The sequence below is a fragment of the Pararge aegeria genome, chromosome 24 (assembly GCF_905163445.1).
Source record: "Pararge aegeria chromosome 24, ilParAegt1.1, whole genome shotgun sequence".
Lineage (NCBI taxonomy): Eukaryota > Metazoa > Arthropoda > Insecta > Lepidoptera > Nymphalidae > Pararge > Pararge aegeria.
The window spans coordinates 1,617,925-1,636,198 of record NC_053203.1 but is presented as its reverse complement, the minus strand read 5'-3'; the positions used below and the strand labels follow the sequence as shown (position 1 = coordinate 1,636,198).

The following is an 18,274-nucleotide window of genomic DNA, read 5'->3' as shown; positions in this document are numbered from 1 at the left end:
ATTAAGTAATTATTTTAAGATTGATATAAGTGAACATTTTTAATGTGATACAAGTAGAATTTATGTAACAGACCTTAAGGCCTTTGGCCCTGTTGATAGCCCTCAGAGGCCTCAGCACCCTGAACACTCGCAATATTTTTACTACAGATATACTCCCGGACCTGTAAATATATATACATTTTTGTTAAGTTATTAAAGCGGTTATGGAGATGGCGATAAAAAAAAAACACTCGGCTAAGTTTGTTGTGGGCTTCTCGTTAGACCAGGACGCATTTGGAACCCTTGTAGCTTTCGTTTTAAGTTTACGAATATGGTTATCGCCATCGTCTCAGTATAGTGTATCTCTCATGTAAGGTACGCATCAAAAGTTCCACCTACTAGTAGGCCCATCTACTTTAATAAAGAAATTTTTGACTTTGATTTTGACTTTGAGTATAGCCTAGTGGTAAGGGCTTCTGGGTGCCGAAGTTCGAGTTCGAATCCACCTTAAGTTATGTGCGTTCTAAGCAATTAAAATAGCATCTGCTTCAACGGTGACGGAAAACATCGTAAGGAAACCGGCCTGAGAGAGTTATCCATAATGTTCTTAAAGGCGTGTGGAGGACACCCGTGTGGATACGACCCGTGCCGTGAAGTGGGCCGTCAATGGTTCGATATGATGATGTTCCAAAAACATTAACGCTCGTTAGATAATAATGAGTGGTGATAGCCTTGTGGTTAAAGCTTCGTCTTTCTTTTCGGGGAGGACCGAGTTAGATCCCACACCCTTTTCGAAGTTAGGTGCGTTTTTAATCTAAGCAATTAAATATAGCTTGCTTTAACGGTGAAGAAAAGTTCAGATGTTTCTCTCTATTCGTCCTTTATTTTCCTAACTGTGTTGTGGTGTACAAATAAAGAGTTTAAATAAAATAAATAATAAAGAAAAACATCGTGAGACAACCTACATGCCTGAGAGTTCGGCATAGTGTTCTGAAAGTGCGAAGTCTACTAATCCACAATTGGCTTGTTGTAGAATACGGCCTAAGCCGTTCTCATTCTGAGAGGAGGACCGTGCCCTGTAGTACGGCCATGGGTCGATAATCAGATGATGATGACAGAATAATGGTCCCAAATGATTGTATAGAAGCAGGTGTTACTTTGTGGAATTCCCTGATATACAATGATCATTGAGCTCAATTTGCTAAAACCCACAAAAAACAGGAAAATCGGTGCAAATAATATTTTTTTAAATCTTTATATCCATACCAAACATATCTTACAAAATGTACTATCAATTTATTGATAAAGCAATGTAGTGCATTCATCCATATATAAGTTTGATCTCTTTCTCTTATAAGAGAGAAGGAGTCTGGCAGTGTGATAGTGATAGTCTAAGAAAATGAGAAAAGGTTAAAATAGCTTCAAACAACTTACTTAAAGCTCATAGAAATGAGGGAGACGCAAACAACTAGCATGTCGAGCACGTTGAAGGCGGAGCGCAGAAAGGCACCCTGGTGGAGAAGAAGGCCGTACGTGATCAGCTTCAAGAACAGCTCCAGAGTGAAGATGCCCGTGAAGAATATATCGAATTGACTCAGCAGCTAAACACATAAAAAAAAATCTTATAACATTTCACCGGTGTAAAGTCTTACTTCCAACTGTGCTTGCGACTGATGTGGACGAGGTCTGTAGACCTTGATAAAAATACTAACAACGTAGAACTCAGTCGACTTGCACTCGTTTGAAAATTATATCGTATATCTTAAATTCTTAAGGCACACCGTATACGCGCGATATTAATGACAATACGAGTATTGATAATAGTTTTGATCAATACTTCAATGGCCTTCAACACGCCTCGCATGCAGGCAATACTATTGTAATATTTAGATTATTGTCAATAATATTGCACTCGTGCGGTGTACACAACGAAATATTACCAATTATATAAATTATTATTGAAACACGCATATGTTATATGTTATATTGGAACATGCTATGACACGCATATGTGTAATGTGTAGTAATCTTAGTCTATACTATATAGTAAAAACAAAAACAACAACAAAAAGTATATATATACTTAATATTATTAAGCTGAATAGTATGTTTTTGTGGTTGTCTCAGAAATAAAATAAAAAATATAACTAACTACGACAATACACACATCGCCACCTAGCCCCAAAGAAAGCGTAGCTTGTGTCATGGGTACTAAGATGACTGATGTATATTTTTATGAATAATATACATAATTGCTTTGAATATACATATAGACACCCAGAAACTGAAAAACATTCATGGTCATCACACCATTTTCCAGTAGTGGGAATCGAACCCACGGCCTTGGACTCAGAAAGCAGGGTCGCTGCAAACTGCGCCAATCGGCCGTCAAGCCGATCTTTTTGTGAAGGATGAAGAAATCTTTATGTGTAGGATGGTCCATTTATTAAAAAAGGCTTAAGGTTATATAACATTACTCTACTATTAATAGGAGCGGAGCATCGTTGAATAATGTTGCAAAAGTGGGAAAATAATATTTCTATTGAGAGCTTCTGTTGCGTACACTGCATAGTCCGTTAGTTACGCAGAAATAATGTTTGATAGAATGGTTTCCCTTAAGAAGTTTTAAAAAACGTGGCCATTTTCTAAGGTATCCGCCGCGTATTAGTTAATACGCGGCGGATCGCTACTAAATTACATGCTAAATTCAGATATGATATAACTAACGTAAATAGATAATAAATTTGTATTTGAATGTACATATTACCCAATTCCGAAAGCCTTTCTGTGCAGCATCCAAAGGGTCCTCTGCAGCCAACATGGCAGATGACAACATGATGCAAACCAGGATAATGTTGCCGAACGTGGACGACGCTGACATCTTGTAGCAGAATACGCGAAACCTATACCGATGTTATGTTTGTTAGATACTCGATTGAATATAATGCATCACATATTAGTTATAGACAATAGTACCTCTGCGGCTCATAGGTTTGACAAGATGTATAAGACTTATAACTTATATGTGGGCACTGTTAATGACACAAAAGTGTTGAACTTGATTGTCTTCATTTTATACATTAAAGTTTGGTAAATATTCAAAAATTGATTATAAAACCTTTCCACATTCAGAATCTGAATTTAAAACTTCAATTGTTGATGATTTGTAAATCAATTGTTCATCAAAACGATAGTCTTAAAATATGTAGCCATATAAATCTTAAAAATATAGTAATAAGTTATAACGCAATCATTCAAATTGACAATAAGCTCATAAAACATGCACTTTAAAAAAAACTGTTAAAACTATGGTAACACAAAAATTATATCATGCTATCACAACAGCAAAGACTAAATACATGCTTTGAAGTTACAAACATTCGGCATTTCAAAAATAAATATAATATCTATGACTATGGAATCCAAAATAAAAGGTGTTCTAATTCTTCATTATGTCATGCTTAAATATCAGAACATGAAACCAGGTGTCTACGAACAAACCGAACTGCTAACATCGGAAACTTAAAGGTACCCTGTTATCTCATTGCCATGGAATTTAAATGGATAATTTTGAAAATCTTGATGTTATATGTACAACGAGGTTTGGATGATTAAGTTTGTAAACATATGTATAACGATGTACTAAATTAACAGGATATCACCAATGATATTATATGTTTCCTTTATATATAAGTTACAATGTACTTAAAAGACCAATGTTTCACTGGTTTACATAATTATGAGCGATCAGTGTGACAATGCGTTTGTACTTTGTAAGTATGCTCATCTGAATTGCGAAACATGTTCTTGCGGAAAGTGTTTTAAAAAGGGCAATAATTACTATTTTCTAACCGTCGATAATCTCATCATAAAATATCATTGGACTATATACCATCATCATTCAGGCTCGGAATAACACAACGCCAATCGTATACAATGAGACACGGGTACCAAATCACCAATCACCTGTTAGTTGGTGAGAATATGAAGAAACTACTAGCGTTTGGTATTGGCGGCGTCTGATTTGGCATATTCAGTTCAGATATCCGCCGTGGTCTAGCGGTAACTAGTGTTCCTTCCTCTTCTAACTCGCCACCATCTTTATAAGACAGAAAGAGATAACATTCCTGTGTTTTATATCTCAATTCACCTTCACTATGTTCAAAAAACATTACACCTTTCTTTCCTTGATCAACCTGTTCAGGGTTCACTATTAATTAAATTAAACCTACCTAGTCATGCCGAAGTGTTTATTTATTACAAAATTCAAACATCTATGTCGCAATTAAATTAAATATAAGAAACAGAAGTGAGATTAGCTAAAAAAGTGAGAGATTAAAATTATAACAAAGAATCAGTTGAAATAGTAAAAAGTATATAATTATACGAATAAAAGGCATAAATATTAAAACAAGATTGCGAAAGTTTTGCAAAAATAAAGTTATGAAACTAATAAAAGTACAAAATAAAAATTCAGCGGTAGTTATTGAAGTATAAAAACCAAATTAAGAGGCAGATAAAATAACATCTAATTAATCGTAAGCGTGGTTCCTGCGATGTCCCTAACCTGTTCGTTTTAGAAAATATGAAGAAGGAAGTGGCATCGGGGATGGGTTTGGCCGAGCTTTGGATATCGACCTCGGAAAGGCGCCGCGGCCTCGCCGATGACGTCGTCGGCTTACGTTTCAATCGCGGCTCATCCTCGTACTCTGTGTTCACTGTGTCGGTTTTTGTTAGCGTCTTCAATTTCTCTTGCCAAATTTACAACCTTTGTATCGATAGCTTTATAAGAGCTTTTTGAATTTTTTTTCAAACCCTTATATTTAATGTTAAACCTTATAATTAAAGAGTGGCATAGTAATAATATTTATTGTTTTAATAAGATCATCAAATCACCTATCATATCGCTTTGCAATTATCGCATTAAATAAATTCGGATAGTGATTTCAATCTAAATGACGACGATGCAACTAATTCAAAATAAAATTCTGATGCCATTGCATTATCGTCTTGTTCAATTTGGACAAGGTTTCGCGTAGGAATTTGAAAATCTTATTTATAAATTATATTTTGAGTTTATTTTTCATTTACTATATTGGAAGCAGACTCTTTTCAATCAATCATATTAACTTATCCAATTTTACCTATTCCAATAGCTTAGTTAAATATTCTTGAATGACATCAATAGTTCTTTTAATAGAATTTGGAGATAAGACTTTTTTTGCAAAAAATACTGTCTACATAATTACCTATATGATTTCTTTGATGGCTTTCCATTTCTTCTTGTTCCTCTTCGATTCTCTCTTCATTTTCTTCGTCCATAATCCCTTCATCGCTCTCTCCATCGATCTCTTCTTGTTGGTCACCCTCTGACCCCATCTCTTCGTATTCCCTTTCCGAGCTGTAAAATGTATGTATCAAAACAGCCTTTACTTGGAGAAATCTTAAAACATTAATATCTTCCATTTATCTTATAATCTTCGTTTAGATCGGAGCCAGGTTAGCAATGTTAAAGTATTTCTAAAATATATTTTGTAAAAAATCGTCTGTCTAATGTGTGGCTATAAACTTACTACTAAAATTTTTATTACGTTAAACTTATTGTTGTGTCTTTCAGTAATGAACTAAAAATAATATTTTAGCGGTTCCATTACCTGGAATGTATAGGGCATTCAAAGTGTTCATACTATAATACAAATACGTAATAAGGCATACTTATCGGTGGTGTAGGCATCGTCATCGTGTATGTATTCGTCATCAGTTTCTGCGAGGATGCCTTCCACACCTTCTTCAACTCCTTCTTTTTCTTCTACGGCTTGCTACACATGATAAAAAACACTATTAATAATATTATGAACATCGTTTTTATGGACTTTATAAAAAAAAAAATTGTACACATTATCCAAAAAAATCTAATCAGGACTGTAAGCAGAGGAGGATTTTTATATTTTTCTTTAGATGCAGCGAAATTTAAAATGTAGCGCAGTTATTAACTATGTAAATATACAAATACACTTACACCTTCTTCCTTTTCGATATTCGTCAATGATTCAGCATCAGCCAAGTTGTCCACGGCAATAGCCAAGAACACGTTCAAGAGAATATCTGTTTTACTGTTAAGGAAAACTATGTGATTTTCATTAGCAAAAATGATAGTTGCATGATTGATTATTTGTTTATCTAAACATTTCTAGATTGACTAAATGATCTTGAAATTCACAACTGACAAGATCGATAACAATACCAGAGATTTTCTGTAAAGGATACAATTACCGCAGATGAAGAGGATGATAAAGTAAATGCAGGCCAGTATGCCGAAGGTACCGACGCCACCGTATGCCTTGATTCCCTCGTACATCACAGCGTTCCAGTCCTCTCCCGTCAGAATCTGTTATTTCAGGAAACTATTTTAGAAAGAAATCATCTACCTTAATGTTTTATTTATTATTAACTAGCGGCTCGGTTTGCGTTAATGTTGATTTTGTAAAACTATTTGAGTTTCTCTTTCTCGAAAAGTTATTTTTGCATCCCTCCGGGACAGTATATATTTCCGGATTTCAAGAACCTTATGTCATTTTCTGTACCTACTCTTTATGAATCATGATGATCAGTTTGGTAGCTGACATAAAATCGTTTAATTTCAATTTAATTTTATCATCATCGAAAATGAAATTAAGGAATTCCAAGAAGTATATATTCCAAGATTTAGATGGAATTTATGTTTAGTCCGAAAACAATATAAATGAATAAATCAATGCAGAAAACCAACAATACGAATAAATTATATTCGAAAAAAAAAACATTGTTACCTGAAATACGGTGAGAAGCGCCTGCCAAAAACAATCAAAGTTATGTCGATCCTTCTCCTCCACGGGATCATAGTTAAACTTGCCTCCAAACACCTAACGGAAAATAACTAGATGTTAATCCATTATATAACTTACAAACTTACTTAATAAATATGTTGTGTATATAATGGATTGTAACCTGCATGCCGAGCAGCGCAAATATCATGATGAAAAGAAAGAGCAGCAGTAACAGCGATGCGATAGACTGGATTGAATTGAGCAGCGACGCTACCAAGTTGGATAGTGATCGCCAATATCTGTGGAAGAAAATATCATTGATTGCTAATTCGTACCACTATCTTGCCCTTATAGTTATAAAATAGTTTGGGCAGCGACACGAAGTAGATTTTTTTTCTTAATTAACTAAAAGTTAGCCCTTGACTGCAATCTCACCTGTTGGTAAGTTGTGATTCAGTCTAAGATAGTAACGGGTTAACATGTTAGGGATATGACAGATACGAAACCCTAACCCCTTCTCCTCGGCATCGTACTCGAACGTTTTATCGCTTAGCGGCACGTATGTGTCGGAGGACTCGTAATTAGCCTCGCGTGAAGCCTCCCACCCAACCAGACCAGAGAAAATTCGAATCAGAGACCTCCCACTTAAAACCACAGGATCCAACGCTGCGCCAGGGAGTTCGTTATAAATTATTTAGCCCAGCAACCCACCAAACAAAAACTACTAGATATAGGTACTAGATGCCCACATACTTGGTGACCTTGAACACACGCAGCAGTCGCACGCAGCGCAACACGGATATGCCGAGTGGTGGCATCAGCTCCGTCTTCGTTAGTACCATCTCACTGATCGACCCGATCACCACGAAGCAATCAAAGCGGTTGAACAATGAGACGAAGTAACCCTAAACGTAAAACGAATCCATGCAGGACAAAATTGTACAATTAATCTATTCAAAGTCAAAAATGAGGTGTGGAACAAGGCGGAGCGGAGCTATGGCTCCATTGTTCTTTCACTTTTATATTAAAGACATTGACAAAAAATAATGGTGCCATTAGAATGCCTTACTTTACACCGCATCTGTTTGAGAAATTGATAACGTAATTTTTATTTAATTAATTCATTTGAGCTAAACAACTGCTTAAATTACAACACTCACCTGTAATCCTAAGCTGTACATTTTAACTAACATTTCTAAAGTAAAGAGTGCCACAAAAATTGCGTTCCCGTACTCTTGAAAGTAGTCTAGCCAGGGTGGCTGGCTGAAAACAAAACCAACAAACAACATAAGCGTTATTGAAATTCACAAAATAGTTTCTGAAAAGGACGGTAAATAAAGTAATTCATATGTTTTATAACTTGATTTCCGAGGTCGTTTTGGACACACATACATACGTTTATGTTTCAAAAGACTTTGATTACAGCGAGGTTACTAAGTATGCAATTGATGATTTTATTAATGACAAGATTGCTTGGAAGCACACCGCTCAGTTTGCATTTCTGGCAAGACCGAATAATTATTGTAAAAATTATAAGCACCAGCTAAGTTTCTTGCCGTGGTGATACTGTTACTACAAGCTAACAGACATGGCGTTACAAAAATGTACTTAAAAAAAAAATGTTGCTCTTGCACACGACTCTCAGCGCATATAATGGCTTGGCTTGATCCTAACTTTGGTTTAAGAACAAAAAAAAAAAGCTAATAAAAACATACATTTTACAGCCTATTTTGATCATATGATATTAGTATAAAGAACTTACTGATAATGTTCACTGGCAAGAACCACGGTGTTGAGGAATACAAGCACGATGATGAGCCAGTAAAAAGTTTGTGATTTGACGGCACGCCTGCATGCACGCTTCATTCGACGATTTACCTTCACAAAAGTAATTCACTATGATAACTTTTATAGTTTATGATAAATTGATATCTCAATCTTAACATATTTCTTTCAACTTACGTTTTACAGAAGGTTTGACCAACTATCTCAATAAAACTTTTATCGGCTTCTTTAAATTTATTTATTTAAAATTTAAGTAAACGCAGTATAAATAAGCTGTTTGACATAGGATCCTTCTTTAAGGCTTTATTGGAATTAAAAAAATAAAAGTTGCTTTTACCTTATCAAAATCTTTCTTCCATATTTTCCCGATAGACACTTTTTGTTGCTCTGGAGCGTCTATTCCTAAGTGGTCTGTCGAATCATGCTCGTTTTGTGTTTGATTTAAAAACTCTGAAAAAGGATATTCGTGATTTTCCTTAAAATTATTTAAGATAAGGTTTTGGTTTACATTTTTTATTTCAAAACCTTTAAGCTTATCACGGAACGATGATCGAATATTACCTTATTTATTACACATTCAGTTTATATCACTAAAATAACCATAATGCTTACCAATGCCGTAATCTCTTTTTTGGTCCACAGTGTCATGTTGATCAGCAAGTGGTTCCAAATATTCAGCTTGCGTGATCCAATCTAGATATCCTTTTAAATCTTCTTCCAACTGCTGCTTCTCTCTTAACTTTTGAAAATCACCACGATTCTTAGCTTTTTCTCTTTCTTTTGAAAATTCTCTAAAATTTTTGCAAGAATTTATAATTTTGTTTACTTATTTAAATTATTCTAACAATATCAATATTGATTGAGCTATTCCATGTGCTCTTTTCCGAAGGTAAATAGACGAAGCTTATATTAAATAGTTATTCATTATTATTGCTTTATCCACACAGCGCAACTTTTACTTAAGAGTTAATAATAGTATCAGTTTAAAAATCACAAATGCAAATAGCCTCACCCAGACAACACACCGAGAATTAGGTTCATGACGAAAAAAGCACCCAATATGACCATCGAAACAAAATATATCCACTCCCAACTGTTGCCCATCGCATCTTGAATCTGTAACAAAACTTTATATAAAATAATCTACAAATAGTAAATCATCTGGATGCGAAAATAGTCAACTACTGGACATAGGTCTTTTGTAGGGCTTTCCAAGTTCTACCATTTTATGCCGTTTGTGACGAGTGACTTATTGTCAGCTTTATGGAATTCCAAATCCCATGAACTATGAGATCTGATACTCTGATTCTTCTCAGTATCGCCTCTTTTCTGATAACAGACAATGGTCCTCTCTATCAAGGTCTGAGTGATTATCTTACTATCACTCATTTTTTAATCTTCAGTTATCTCTAGGTACTTCACCTACTGTTATTGACTGTGTTGTGGAACACCAGACAAAAGCAATAATATTTCATACACATTGTAAGCATTACTTAAAGTATTAATTCATCAGTCAATTCGTAAAAAACCACCCATCCGTCATCTACGAGCTTCATTTTGTGTTTATAGTTTTCAAGCACTGGCTTTTGGTGCACCATGAGGCGTTTAGAAATAAAATTTTTGTGTTTTTGTGAAGGTTAGGAATTAGATAATCCATAAAGTAAAGCTTTGATATTAGAAAAAGTAATAATTATGATGGACGTGCGTTTGCAATATTTTTGAAGTTATACTTTTATACTTTTCTTACTTCTTCTTTCTGTTATACTTTTCTTTAGCGGCGTTAGGAAAAAATAATGGGAGTGAAATTATAAGATGTAATGAAATGCGTGCGCACATCGTTACACGATTTTAACTGGATGAAGGTAGTTGCGAAACGAGTTCTAAAAAGTAAGAGGGGAATACATTGGTCGACATAACTGATGATGGTTATAATTACAAGTAGCGCATTTAAGTAGACGCCCAGCTCGTTGTCATGGCAACGCTACTTATTTAACTTTCGAGTAATGGTCTTCTAACAAGTAAGTCTTCAAAAAAAAAAATGTCGTCTCCATGATTTGATTATTTTTTTTTGTTATTGTTTAGTCGCGAGGATTTAGCGACAGGCTGGCTTAAAATCAGTTCCGAAAATCAGTCAAATCTTCGCCTTTTAGTGTGCATTTATACGGAGCCAGCTCCTTTGTCAAAAATTTTGATTTATATTTAAAACAAATGATGCAAATGTTACAATAAAAAAACTACGCAACTATAAAGACGTTTTTTTTCTTTCAAAACACTTACATTATACATGACATCCGTCCAGCCCTCAAGAGTAATGCATTGAAAGACCGTGAGCATGGACAGACCGAAATTATCGAAATTGGTGATACCGAAGTTCGGTCCGATCCAACCCTCACGACATTCCATCTCGTCCCCGAGGAGAGAGCAGTTGAAGCCGTTATCCGTATCACAGGGGTGAGCGTTGTCCATTATTTCACCTGAAATATATAACAGAGTTTTTTTTATACTCCATCCTATAACAGTTCACTGGACCAAAGACCTCTCCCAAGGGGAGGGTTTGCCCATAACTACCACGCTGACCAGCCATCATCATATCAACCCATTACCGGTCCACTACAGGGCACGGGCCCCACAATGAGAAGGGGTTAAGGCCACCACGTTGGCCCAGTGCGGACTGGTCGACTACACACACCTTTGAGAACATTATCGAGAACTCTCAGGCATGAAGGTTTCCTCACGATTTTTACTTCACCGTCATCCTTCACGCTGATGAGCGATTTCCATTATTTTTCCTGAATTATATTACAAAGTTTTTGACCATCAGTAGCCACAGCAGTCCACTGGACTAAAGACCTCACTGGAGAAAGTTTTGTAGCAGCAGAGCTTTTTGTAGCAGACCTCGTCCGGGAAAGTACTTTGCCATGCATTTACATTGTAAATTTCTGTCTGCAATGCTGTGTTTTTCTGTTGTGTGTGTGTGTTGAAGCGTTGATGGTGCATTGGGTAGGAGCTCGAATTCACTATTATGAAAATTAAGCTTAATTTGCTATACTCCGCGAACAGTAGGAGAATCTGTATGGTGCAAGGGTCCTCAGGGTCTGAGGGTACCTAGCCGAGGATTTTCTTGGTGTGGAGTATACGGATTAAAGCAATTATAAATTACACCATACAGATTCTCCTGCTGTTCGCGAAGTATAGCAAATTAAGCTTAATTTTCATAATAAATGTATTATGGATTTCCGCAAAGTAACGCCTGCTTCTATCCAATGCTCGAATTTACTTTCGGGGGGCTGAGTTCTTGTCCCAGCATGCACCTCTGACTTTTCGAAGTTATGTGCGTTTTCAGTAATTAAAATATCACTTGCTTCAACGGTGAAGGAAAACATCGTGAGCTGCATGCTGAAGAGTTCGTCATAATGTCCTCAAAGGTGTGTGGAGTCCACTAATCCGTACCGTGGTGGACTACGGCCTTAACCTCTTCTCATTGTGGGAGGAGACCCGTGCTCTGTAGTGGGCCGGTAATGGGTTGGTGTGATGATGAACGCTGTGTTCCGGTCTGAACGGTGTGGTGCCGGTGTCATTCCAGGCGCATGGGGTTTAAGGGTGGCATGTTGCAGGACGTGCTCCTTGCATTCCCTGCGAAGTGCTGCTCTGTTTAAAGGCGATGGCTACCAACCATCAGGTGGGGATTTCCCACCTAAAAAAAGATCTTTCCCAGAAATTGGCAGATTTCTTTATTTATGTCAAAGACAAAATATGTGAATGAGTTTTCACTTATTTCACTTTTCAGAAGGTGATGAAACAGGCCCTCAATAGTCCATAGATTAGTTAGTATTTACCTGAAACCCTGCTATAGCACGACTTGTGCATCTTCCCCGAGAACAGCTCCAGTCCGATGATGGCGTAGATGATGATGACGAAGATGACCAGCAGCGCAATGTGGAGCAGCGGCACCATCGCCTTCAGGATCGAGTTCAGCACGATTTGCAGACCTGGAATACAAATAAGTAAATAGTAATGAAATGAATATACTACGACAATACACACATCGCCATGTAGCCCCAAAGTAAGCGTAGCTTGTGGTATGGGTACTAAGATGACCGATGAACATTTTTATGATAATATACAGAAATAGTCGTATAATACAGATAAATACCCAGACAATGAAACACATTATTGTTCATCACACAAACATTTTCCGTTTGTGGGAATCGATCCCACGGCCTTGGAGCTAGAAAGCAGGGTCGCTGCCCACTGCGTCAATCGTCCGTCAATAGGTACTTCGTTGCTTACTAAATGGGCATAGAAGATGTCTCTTACAAAGTTCAAAGTTTTTTTTATTTTTATCTTATTTAGAATACTTTACTGCACAAACTTAGAAACAATAAAAGAAACACACAAGAAAACAAAAAAATAAGTAAAATTAAAAACAATTTAAAAAAAATAATAGTAAAAAAGTTAAATACAGTTGTGTGCAAAGGCGGCCTTATTGCAAAAGCAATCTCTTACAGACAACCCTCAAAGTTTGTATTAAACTTAGAGGATTAAAAAGCCTGGGAGTAAATTATTGCTCTAACCAGGTTGCTTTTCTAATAATTTGAAATAACGATTTGAAATATTGATATTAAAAAGAGTTCCTGGCTTAGTTTGTTGTGGACGTCTTAGGGCGCAATTGGAAACGTTGTAGCTTTAGGTTTTAAGTTTACGAATGCAGTTATCGCAAATCGCAATCATCTCACTGTTATGTACGTACACATTTTTCTTATATTATGTAGTTACGCTGCAAAAGTACCAGTTAGTACAAGCAGTATAGTTTATGGGCCTATAATTATGTATACTACATAGTATGTGACTAGCTGTTGCCCACGACTTCTTCCGCGTTTCTTTTTGTTTTTAAAGCATCCTGTAGGAACAGTTTAAAATTAAACAGTTTCACGATAACTTCTAAATTAAACGTCTGATTGGAATTAATTAAAAAGTATTTTATTGCTATATAGATTTTTAGTTGTAATGTTTATTTTGAATGAATGTTTTTAGGTTTTATTTAGGTTTATCATCATTACGATCATGTTAACCAATGGACGTTCGCGTTTTGCATCCCCTGCAACTTGTTTTCATCTGTCCACCTAGTCAAGTGAAATAATACGGAAGATTGCATTGAAATTGTTGGGTGCACTTGTTCCAAATTACCTCATTGGAGCGATCAACTCGTGCAGTGAACTGGCATCGTATTGCTCAAGTGGCGGGAGCTATCGATTCGCATTAGCAACTAGTTTGCTGACTAATGTGACTCCATTGCGGATTTAACGTAACGAAACGTATAATATAACGTTTTCACGAAACTTTGGAATCGCCTAAATCGATTGCCTTATGATTAAGGCGGTGTCAAATTCAAAATTTATTTATTATTTCATGTAGGCCTATCACATGCACTTATGAAGCGTTCACACATATTTGTTTACATAATTGTAAGGGATGTAGATAACTTCGTTGGCCAACTTAAACCTAAAGCTACGAGGGTTCCAAACGCGCTCTGGTCTAAGAAAAGCCACAACAAACTTAGTCGGGTAATTTTTTTGTTATCACCATCTCACCGTAAATAAATATTAAGCTATGAAGTAAGAGCAATTCATAAGCTTAACCAAGCTTTTTATCGTTTAATTAATCCTTAACATTATAATAAGATTTTTATGTAAGCTGACGTTTAATATAAACTTTGAACTTATTGAGAGACATAAAGAGAAAGATTTCATTCGGTAATTTGTTCTAAAATAATATACAATTTCCCTTGAATGAATTAGGAATTTTATGTAGCCTAGTAAACTTGACAACGAGTTCATTTTTGCAATGGTCTTTACCATTCTTTTAAAATTTTGTTATATTTTTGTGTGCGTAAATTAAATTTTAATAAAATGTCTATAAGAAAAAGCCTTCTGAACTGCCTGCCTTCCATACCGGTAGTAGAGTCACTACTAACAGACTGACTTGACGTTCCAAGAGTGCTTTTAAACTAGGCCTTTTTTTAATTTTAGGTGATAACTATTGGGCCATGGTAATTGTATAACTAGGTATATCCTAAGATTAGGCGTTAATTATTTATGCATTGCTTTTTTTCGTCGTTAGTGAAAACGGGCATTAGTGTATGTGTTATTATTCAACACAACACTAATGCGTTGGTCTTTTTGTGACCGGGCACCACCAAAAAACTAAAAAAAAAACACGGTTTGTCGATTTGAACTATGTTAACGGTGATAGCCTAGTTAGGAGTTCGGTTACACTTTCGGGGGACCGAGTTTGAATCTCGGCATGCACCTCTTTTTCTAGGTTGTGTGCGTTTTTAGGAATTACAGTATCACTTGCATGGGTGAAGGAAAACTCATCGTGAAGAAACCCGCACGCTCGAGATATCTGGAAGGCGTGCTAAGTTTACTCACCCGCACTTCGCCAGCGTGGTGGACTACGGCCTAAATATCATTCCGATATCTAACCACTGCTTGAAAGCCGAAAAGGGGTCAAAAATGATACTCATTGAATTTATAATGTAGTTTTCTTCCCGGCGTTTTGAGTAGAAAAAAATGTATACATTTCCTTTGATTAATAAATTGACTTGTGTTAGCGGTTGCCCACCTGGCTGATACCTACGCTACGCCATAAACATGTTGTGACGTCACTACAAGATTCATTAATATAGAATTGCTTTAATAGTTCTATTTTGCTTTATATAATTCGTAATAATACTTGAGTAATTAATTAATGTTTTCCAAATAGAATAATAACAATATATTTTGTGGAAACTGATATCGAAAAATACTATTATTGGTTCGTTTTGTTGTCAACATTTTGAACAGTACCTGAGCCGTATAAAAGTGGAAGCATTACCTTCTCAAGCATTCATTCTGTATCAAGTAGTTGTAGGAGAAAACTCTGCTCGATTATATGTCAAATGTAAAAAGTATCATTCCAAGTCCTGTCCCCACGTTCTCCAACACTTGTTCTATCGTTTGTGATTAAAGTATAAAAAGTTTTAAAATTGTAAATAAGTTAAGATAATAGTCCACCAATCAGCACTAAGTCAGTGTGGTGGACTACGGCCTTAACCCCTTCTCATTGTGGGGGGAGACCCGTGCCCTGTAGTGGGCCGGTAATGGGTTGATATGATGATGATGATGAATATTCATACATCGAATGGTAGAATGTACTAGGTTGTTTTTAATGTAACAAGATCTGTACGTACCTACATTCTTGTGAATAAATTTGTTATTACCAGTAAAGCAATATTAAACTTAGGTATACTAGAGTAAGTAAAATTAAATTCAAGTATAATTAGTGTACTCACTGGGCACTCCAGAGACGAGCCTCAGTGGCCGGAGTACTCTGAAAGCCCTGAGCGCCTTCACGTCGAAAGCGTCCTTGAATATACTCGACAACACCGTGCTCACCATACTGGAAATAACATGAACGTGTTTCATAAGAGTCCGTAGAAAAAAGGTTCTAAAGTCTATTTTTTTAACTCCCGACCAAACGACGGGGTGTTATAAGTTTGACGTGTGTGCGTGTGCTTGTGTGCTTGTGTGTGTGTGTGTGTGTGTGTGTGTGTGGGTGTGTGTCCTCTCCAGAGAGCGGAAACGATTTTATTTTGTTTGAAATAGTCGAGAGGTTTCTTAGCTATGTTTGATAAAAATCTGTCCAAGATGTCTGTGATGAAGAATCGTCCGCCGCCATAAAATAGCGGATTGCAGTTGTCAGTGGCGCGACACACCACCAAACACTTACTCAAATATGTATTAGTAGGAATGTAGAGATGTATTTACCCAATAACAACAATCGTGAAGTCGAGCAGATTCCAGCCGTTTCTCAGATATGAGCCCTGATGCATGACGAACCCGTACGCTATGATCTTCATGACGCATTCCCCCGTGAATATCACCAGGAATATGTATTCGATCTTTTCCTGAAATCATAAATTAAGTGTATGATGAAAATTAAGCTTAACTTGCTATACTCCGCTATAAAGCAGGAGAATCTGTATAGTGTAATTTATAATTTCTTCAATCCTTACACTCCACACCGATAGATCCTCGGTAATGCAGAGTGTGCACGCACGTTTCGCTCCGAAACCGGAGCATCCTCAGGAGATGTTGACTTTTGATAAACGACTTTTGAGAAACGACGAGGACACCGGCACGGTGATTACGTATCTAGCGACAGGCTGGCGACAGGCGTAAATCTTGCAATCACTGCTGTCAAAAGTCACTTTTCCATACAATAAATAAGAACAAGCCTGTCGCGAGATACGTAATCACCCTGCGGGAGGTATCTTTGCAACATTCGAATCCAAGTAGGACTGTAGTGTATCGATAATGCAGTCGTATATCAAAATACCCAGCAATTCAATGTCATTAATTGTTTCATAAGAACTATCTATTAACCAATTAGCAATAAGTAGGGGATTTTTAAAATCCTTATCAATTTAATAAAATATCTGGCAAATATGAGTTTATAGTTATCAAATAAAATTACTGTAACACTTTGAATAACACACACAATGAATTGAACTGAATTGTTAAGATTTTGACTTAATAATTTTCATAATTTATCACGGATTTCCGCAAAGTAACGCCTGCTTCTATCCAATATATATATTAAATGATTGTAGCAGGTCATTTAAATCCCCTTTATATCAGGTATGATAATCGCAATGCTTTCTGATTGATACTAGGGAGGGAGATAGTATCAAAAGCTATGCTTAAAGATTCGCTATATATGCATTTTCATTGCTGGTACCATGAATTTAGCCTGAGAAATGTTGTTGTCTGTCGGGATGCTTCTTTTGAGGCTAAAGTTGTGGAGCGGAGCGAGGTGTTTCCTATAGTCTGACAAAAAGGTCATATACTTTTTTTAGTAGATTGAGATCACTGGATAGTAATTAAGATTCTGTTTTCATTTTCCCAAAAAATAGAGGTTTAGAAGTCTGTTTATCATGTTAAAAGATAAACATAACCTCAAATTGCGTGGGTTGTAATTTTTTTTTTTAAACTAGACATTTCCTCAAAAATAAGGGTACCAGTGGATTAGGGAGTAGGGTAAGTTTTACCGAATTTAGGAAAGAAATACAAAAAGCGATACTCACTAAAACCCAGTTGGTGTAATTGGAGTCGCTCGCTGGGAATGGCGTGTAGACCGCCAGCGCCACGCAGTTCGCGAATATTGTCGTCAGGATCATCCACTCGAACGGTCTAGAGGCTTGGCTAAGGAAATACTTGGAGGAAAGGTAATAAATATACTAAATATTTGGTTGGCGCATACGTATCGACACAGAGACACAGAAAGACATTCATGTTGGTCACACAAACATTTTCCAGTTGTGGGAATCGAACCCACGGCCTTCAGAAGCGGGGTCGCTGCCCACTGCGCCAATCGGCCGTCAAATGAAGTCCGTCAGATAAAGTTAAAGCATAACAAATACAAGTCGAGTTTCTTCACTTTACGCTATAATACAGTTTATTTTAGTTTGATAAGATTAAAAACACTAACAACATCAAACATGTAAAAGCAACCTTGAAGAATTATAGTCTAAAATAACTGAACAGAACAGAATAGAATAGAATAGAATAAACTAGAACAGAATAGATTAGAATAGACTAGACCAGAAAATAATAAGAAAGAATTTAACAAAAGATATAGAACAGAACAGACCAGAACAAAAC

At 36.3% G+C, this 18,274-nt stretch overlaps 1 protein-coding gene across 10 annotated transcripts in view; it reads right to left on the bottom strand.

Moving 5' to 3' along the window:
- LOC120634577 (muscle calcium channel subunit alpha-1-like) overlaps positions 1 to 18,274 on the bottom strand; it is an 82,454-nt gene that overhangs the window by 21,294 nt on the left and 42,886 nt on the right. For 8 of the 10 annotated variants that reach the window (XM_039905284.1, XM_039905287.1, XM_039905286.1 and 5 more), the window contains exons 3-23: positions 17,698 to 17,803; positions 16,379 to 16,518; positions 15,904 to 16,010; positions 12,407 to 12,559; positions 10,848 to 11,044; positions 9,583 to 9,686; positions 9,183 to 9,361; positions 8,908 to 9,020; positions 8,548 to 8,663; positions 7,946 to 8,048; positions 7,539 to 7,690; positions 6,967 to 7,084; positions 6,789 to 6,881; positions 6,247 to 6,367; positions 5,999 to 6,084; positions 5,695 to 5,798; positions 5,229 to 5,380; positions 4,547 to 4,697; positions 2,747 to 2,882; positions 1,414 to 1,580; positions 74 to 161 (exon numbers count right to left, since the gene is read on the bottom strand). In XM_039905284.1, coding sequence (XP_039761218.1) covers positions 74 to 161; positions 1,414 to 1,580; positions 2,747 to 2,882; positions 4,547 to 4,697; positions 5,229 to 5,380; positions 5,695 to 5,798; positions 5,999 to 6,084; positions 6,247 to 6,367; positions 6,789 to 6,881; positions 6,967 to 7,084; positions 7,539 to 7,690; positions 7,946 to 8,048; positions 8,548 to 8,663; positions 8,908 to 9,020; positions 9,183 to 9,361; positions 9,583 to 9,686; positions 10,848 to 11,044; positions 12,407 to 12,559; positions 15,904 to 16,010; positions 16,379 to 16,518; positions 17,698 to 17,803 — 2,686 coding nt within the window. Of the gene's footprint in view, positions 1 to 73; positions 162 to 1,413; positions 1,581 to 2,746; positions 2,883 to 3,945; positions 4,079 to 4,546; positions 4,698 to 5,228; positions 5,381 to 5,694; positions 5,799 to 5,998; positions 6,085 to 6,246; positions 6,368 to 6,788; positions 6,882 to 6,966; positions 7,085 to 7,538; positions 7,691 to 7,945; positions 8,049 to 8,547; positions 8,664 to 8,907; positions 9,021 to 9,182; positions 9,362 to 9,582; positions 9,687 to 10,847; positions 11,045 to 12,406; positions 12,560 to 15,903; positions 16,011 to 16,378; positions 16,519 to 17,697; positions 17,804 to 18,274 lie in introns of all 10 variants that reach the window. The other 2 variants (XM_039905291.1, XM_039905292.1) reach the window with 1 other exon arrangement.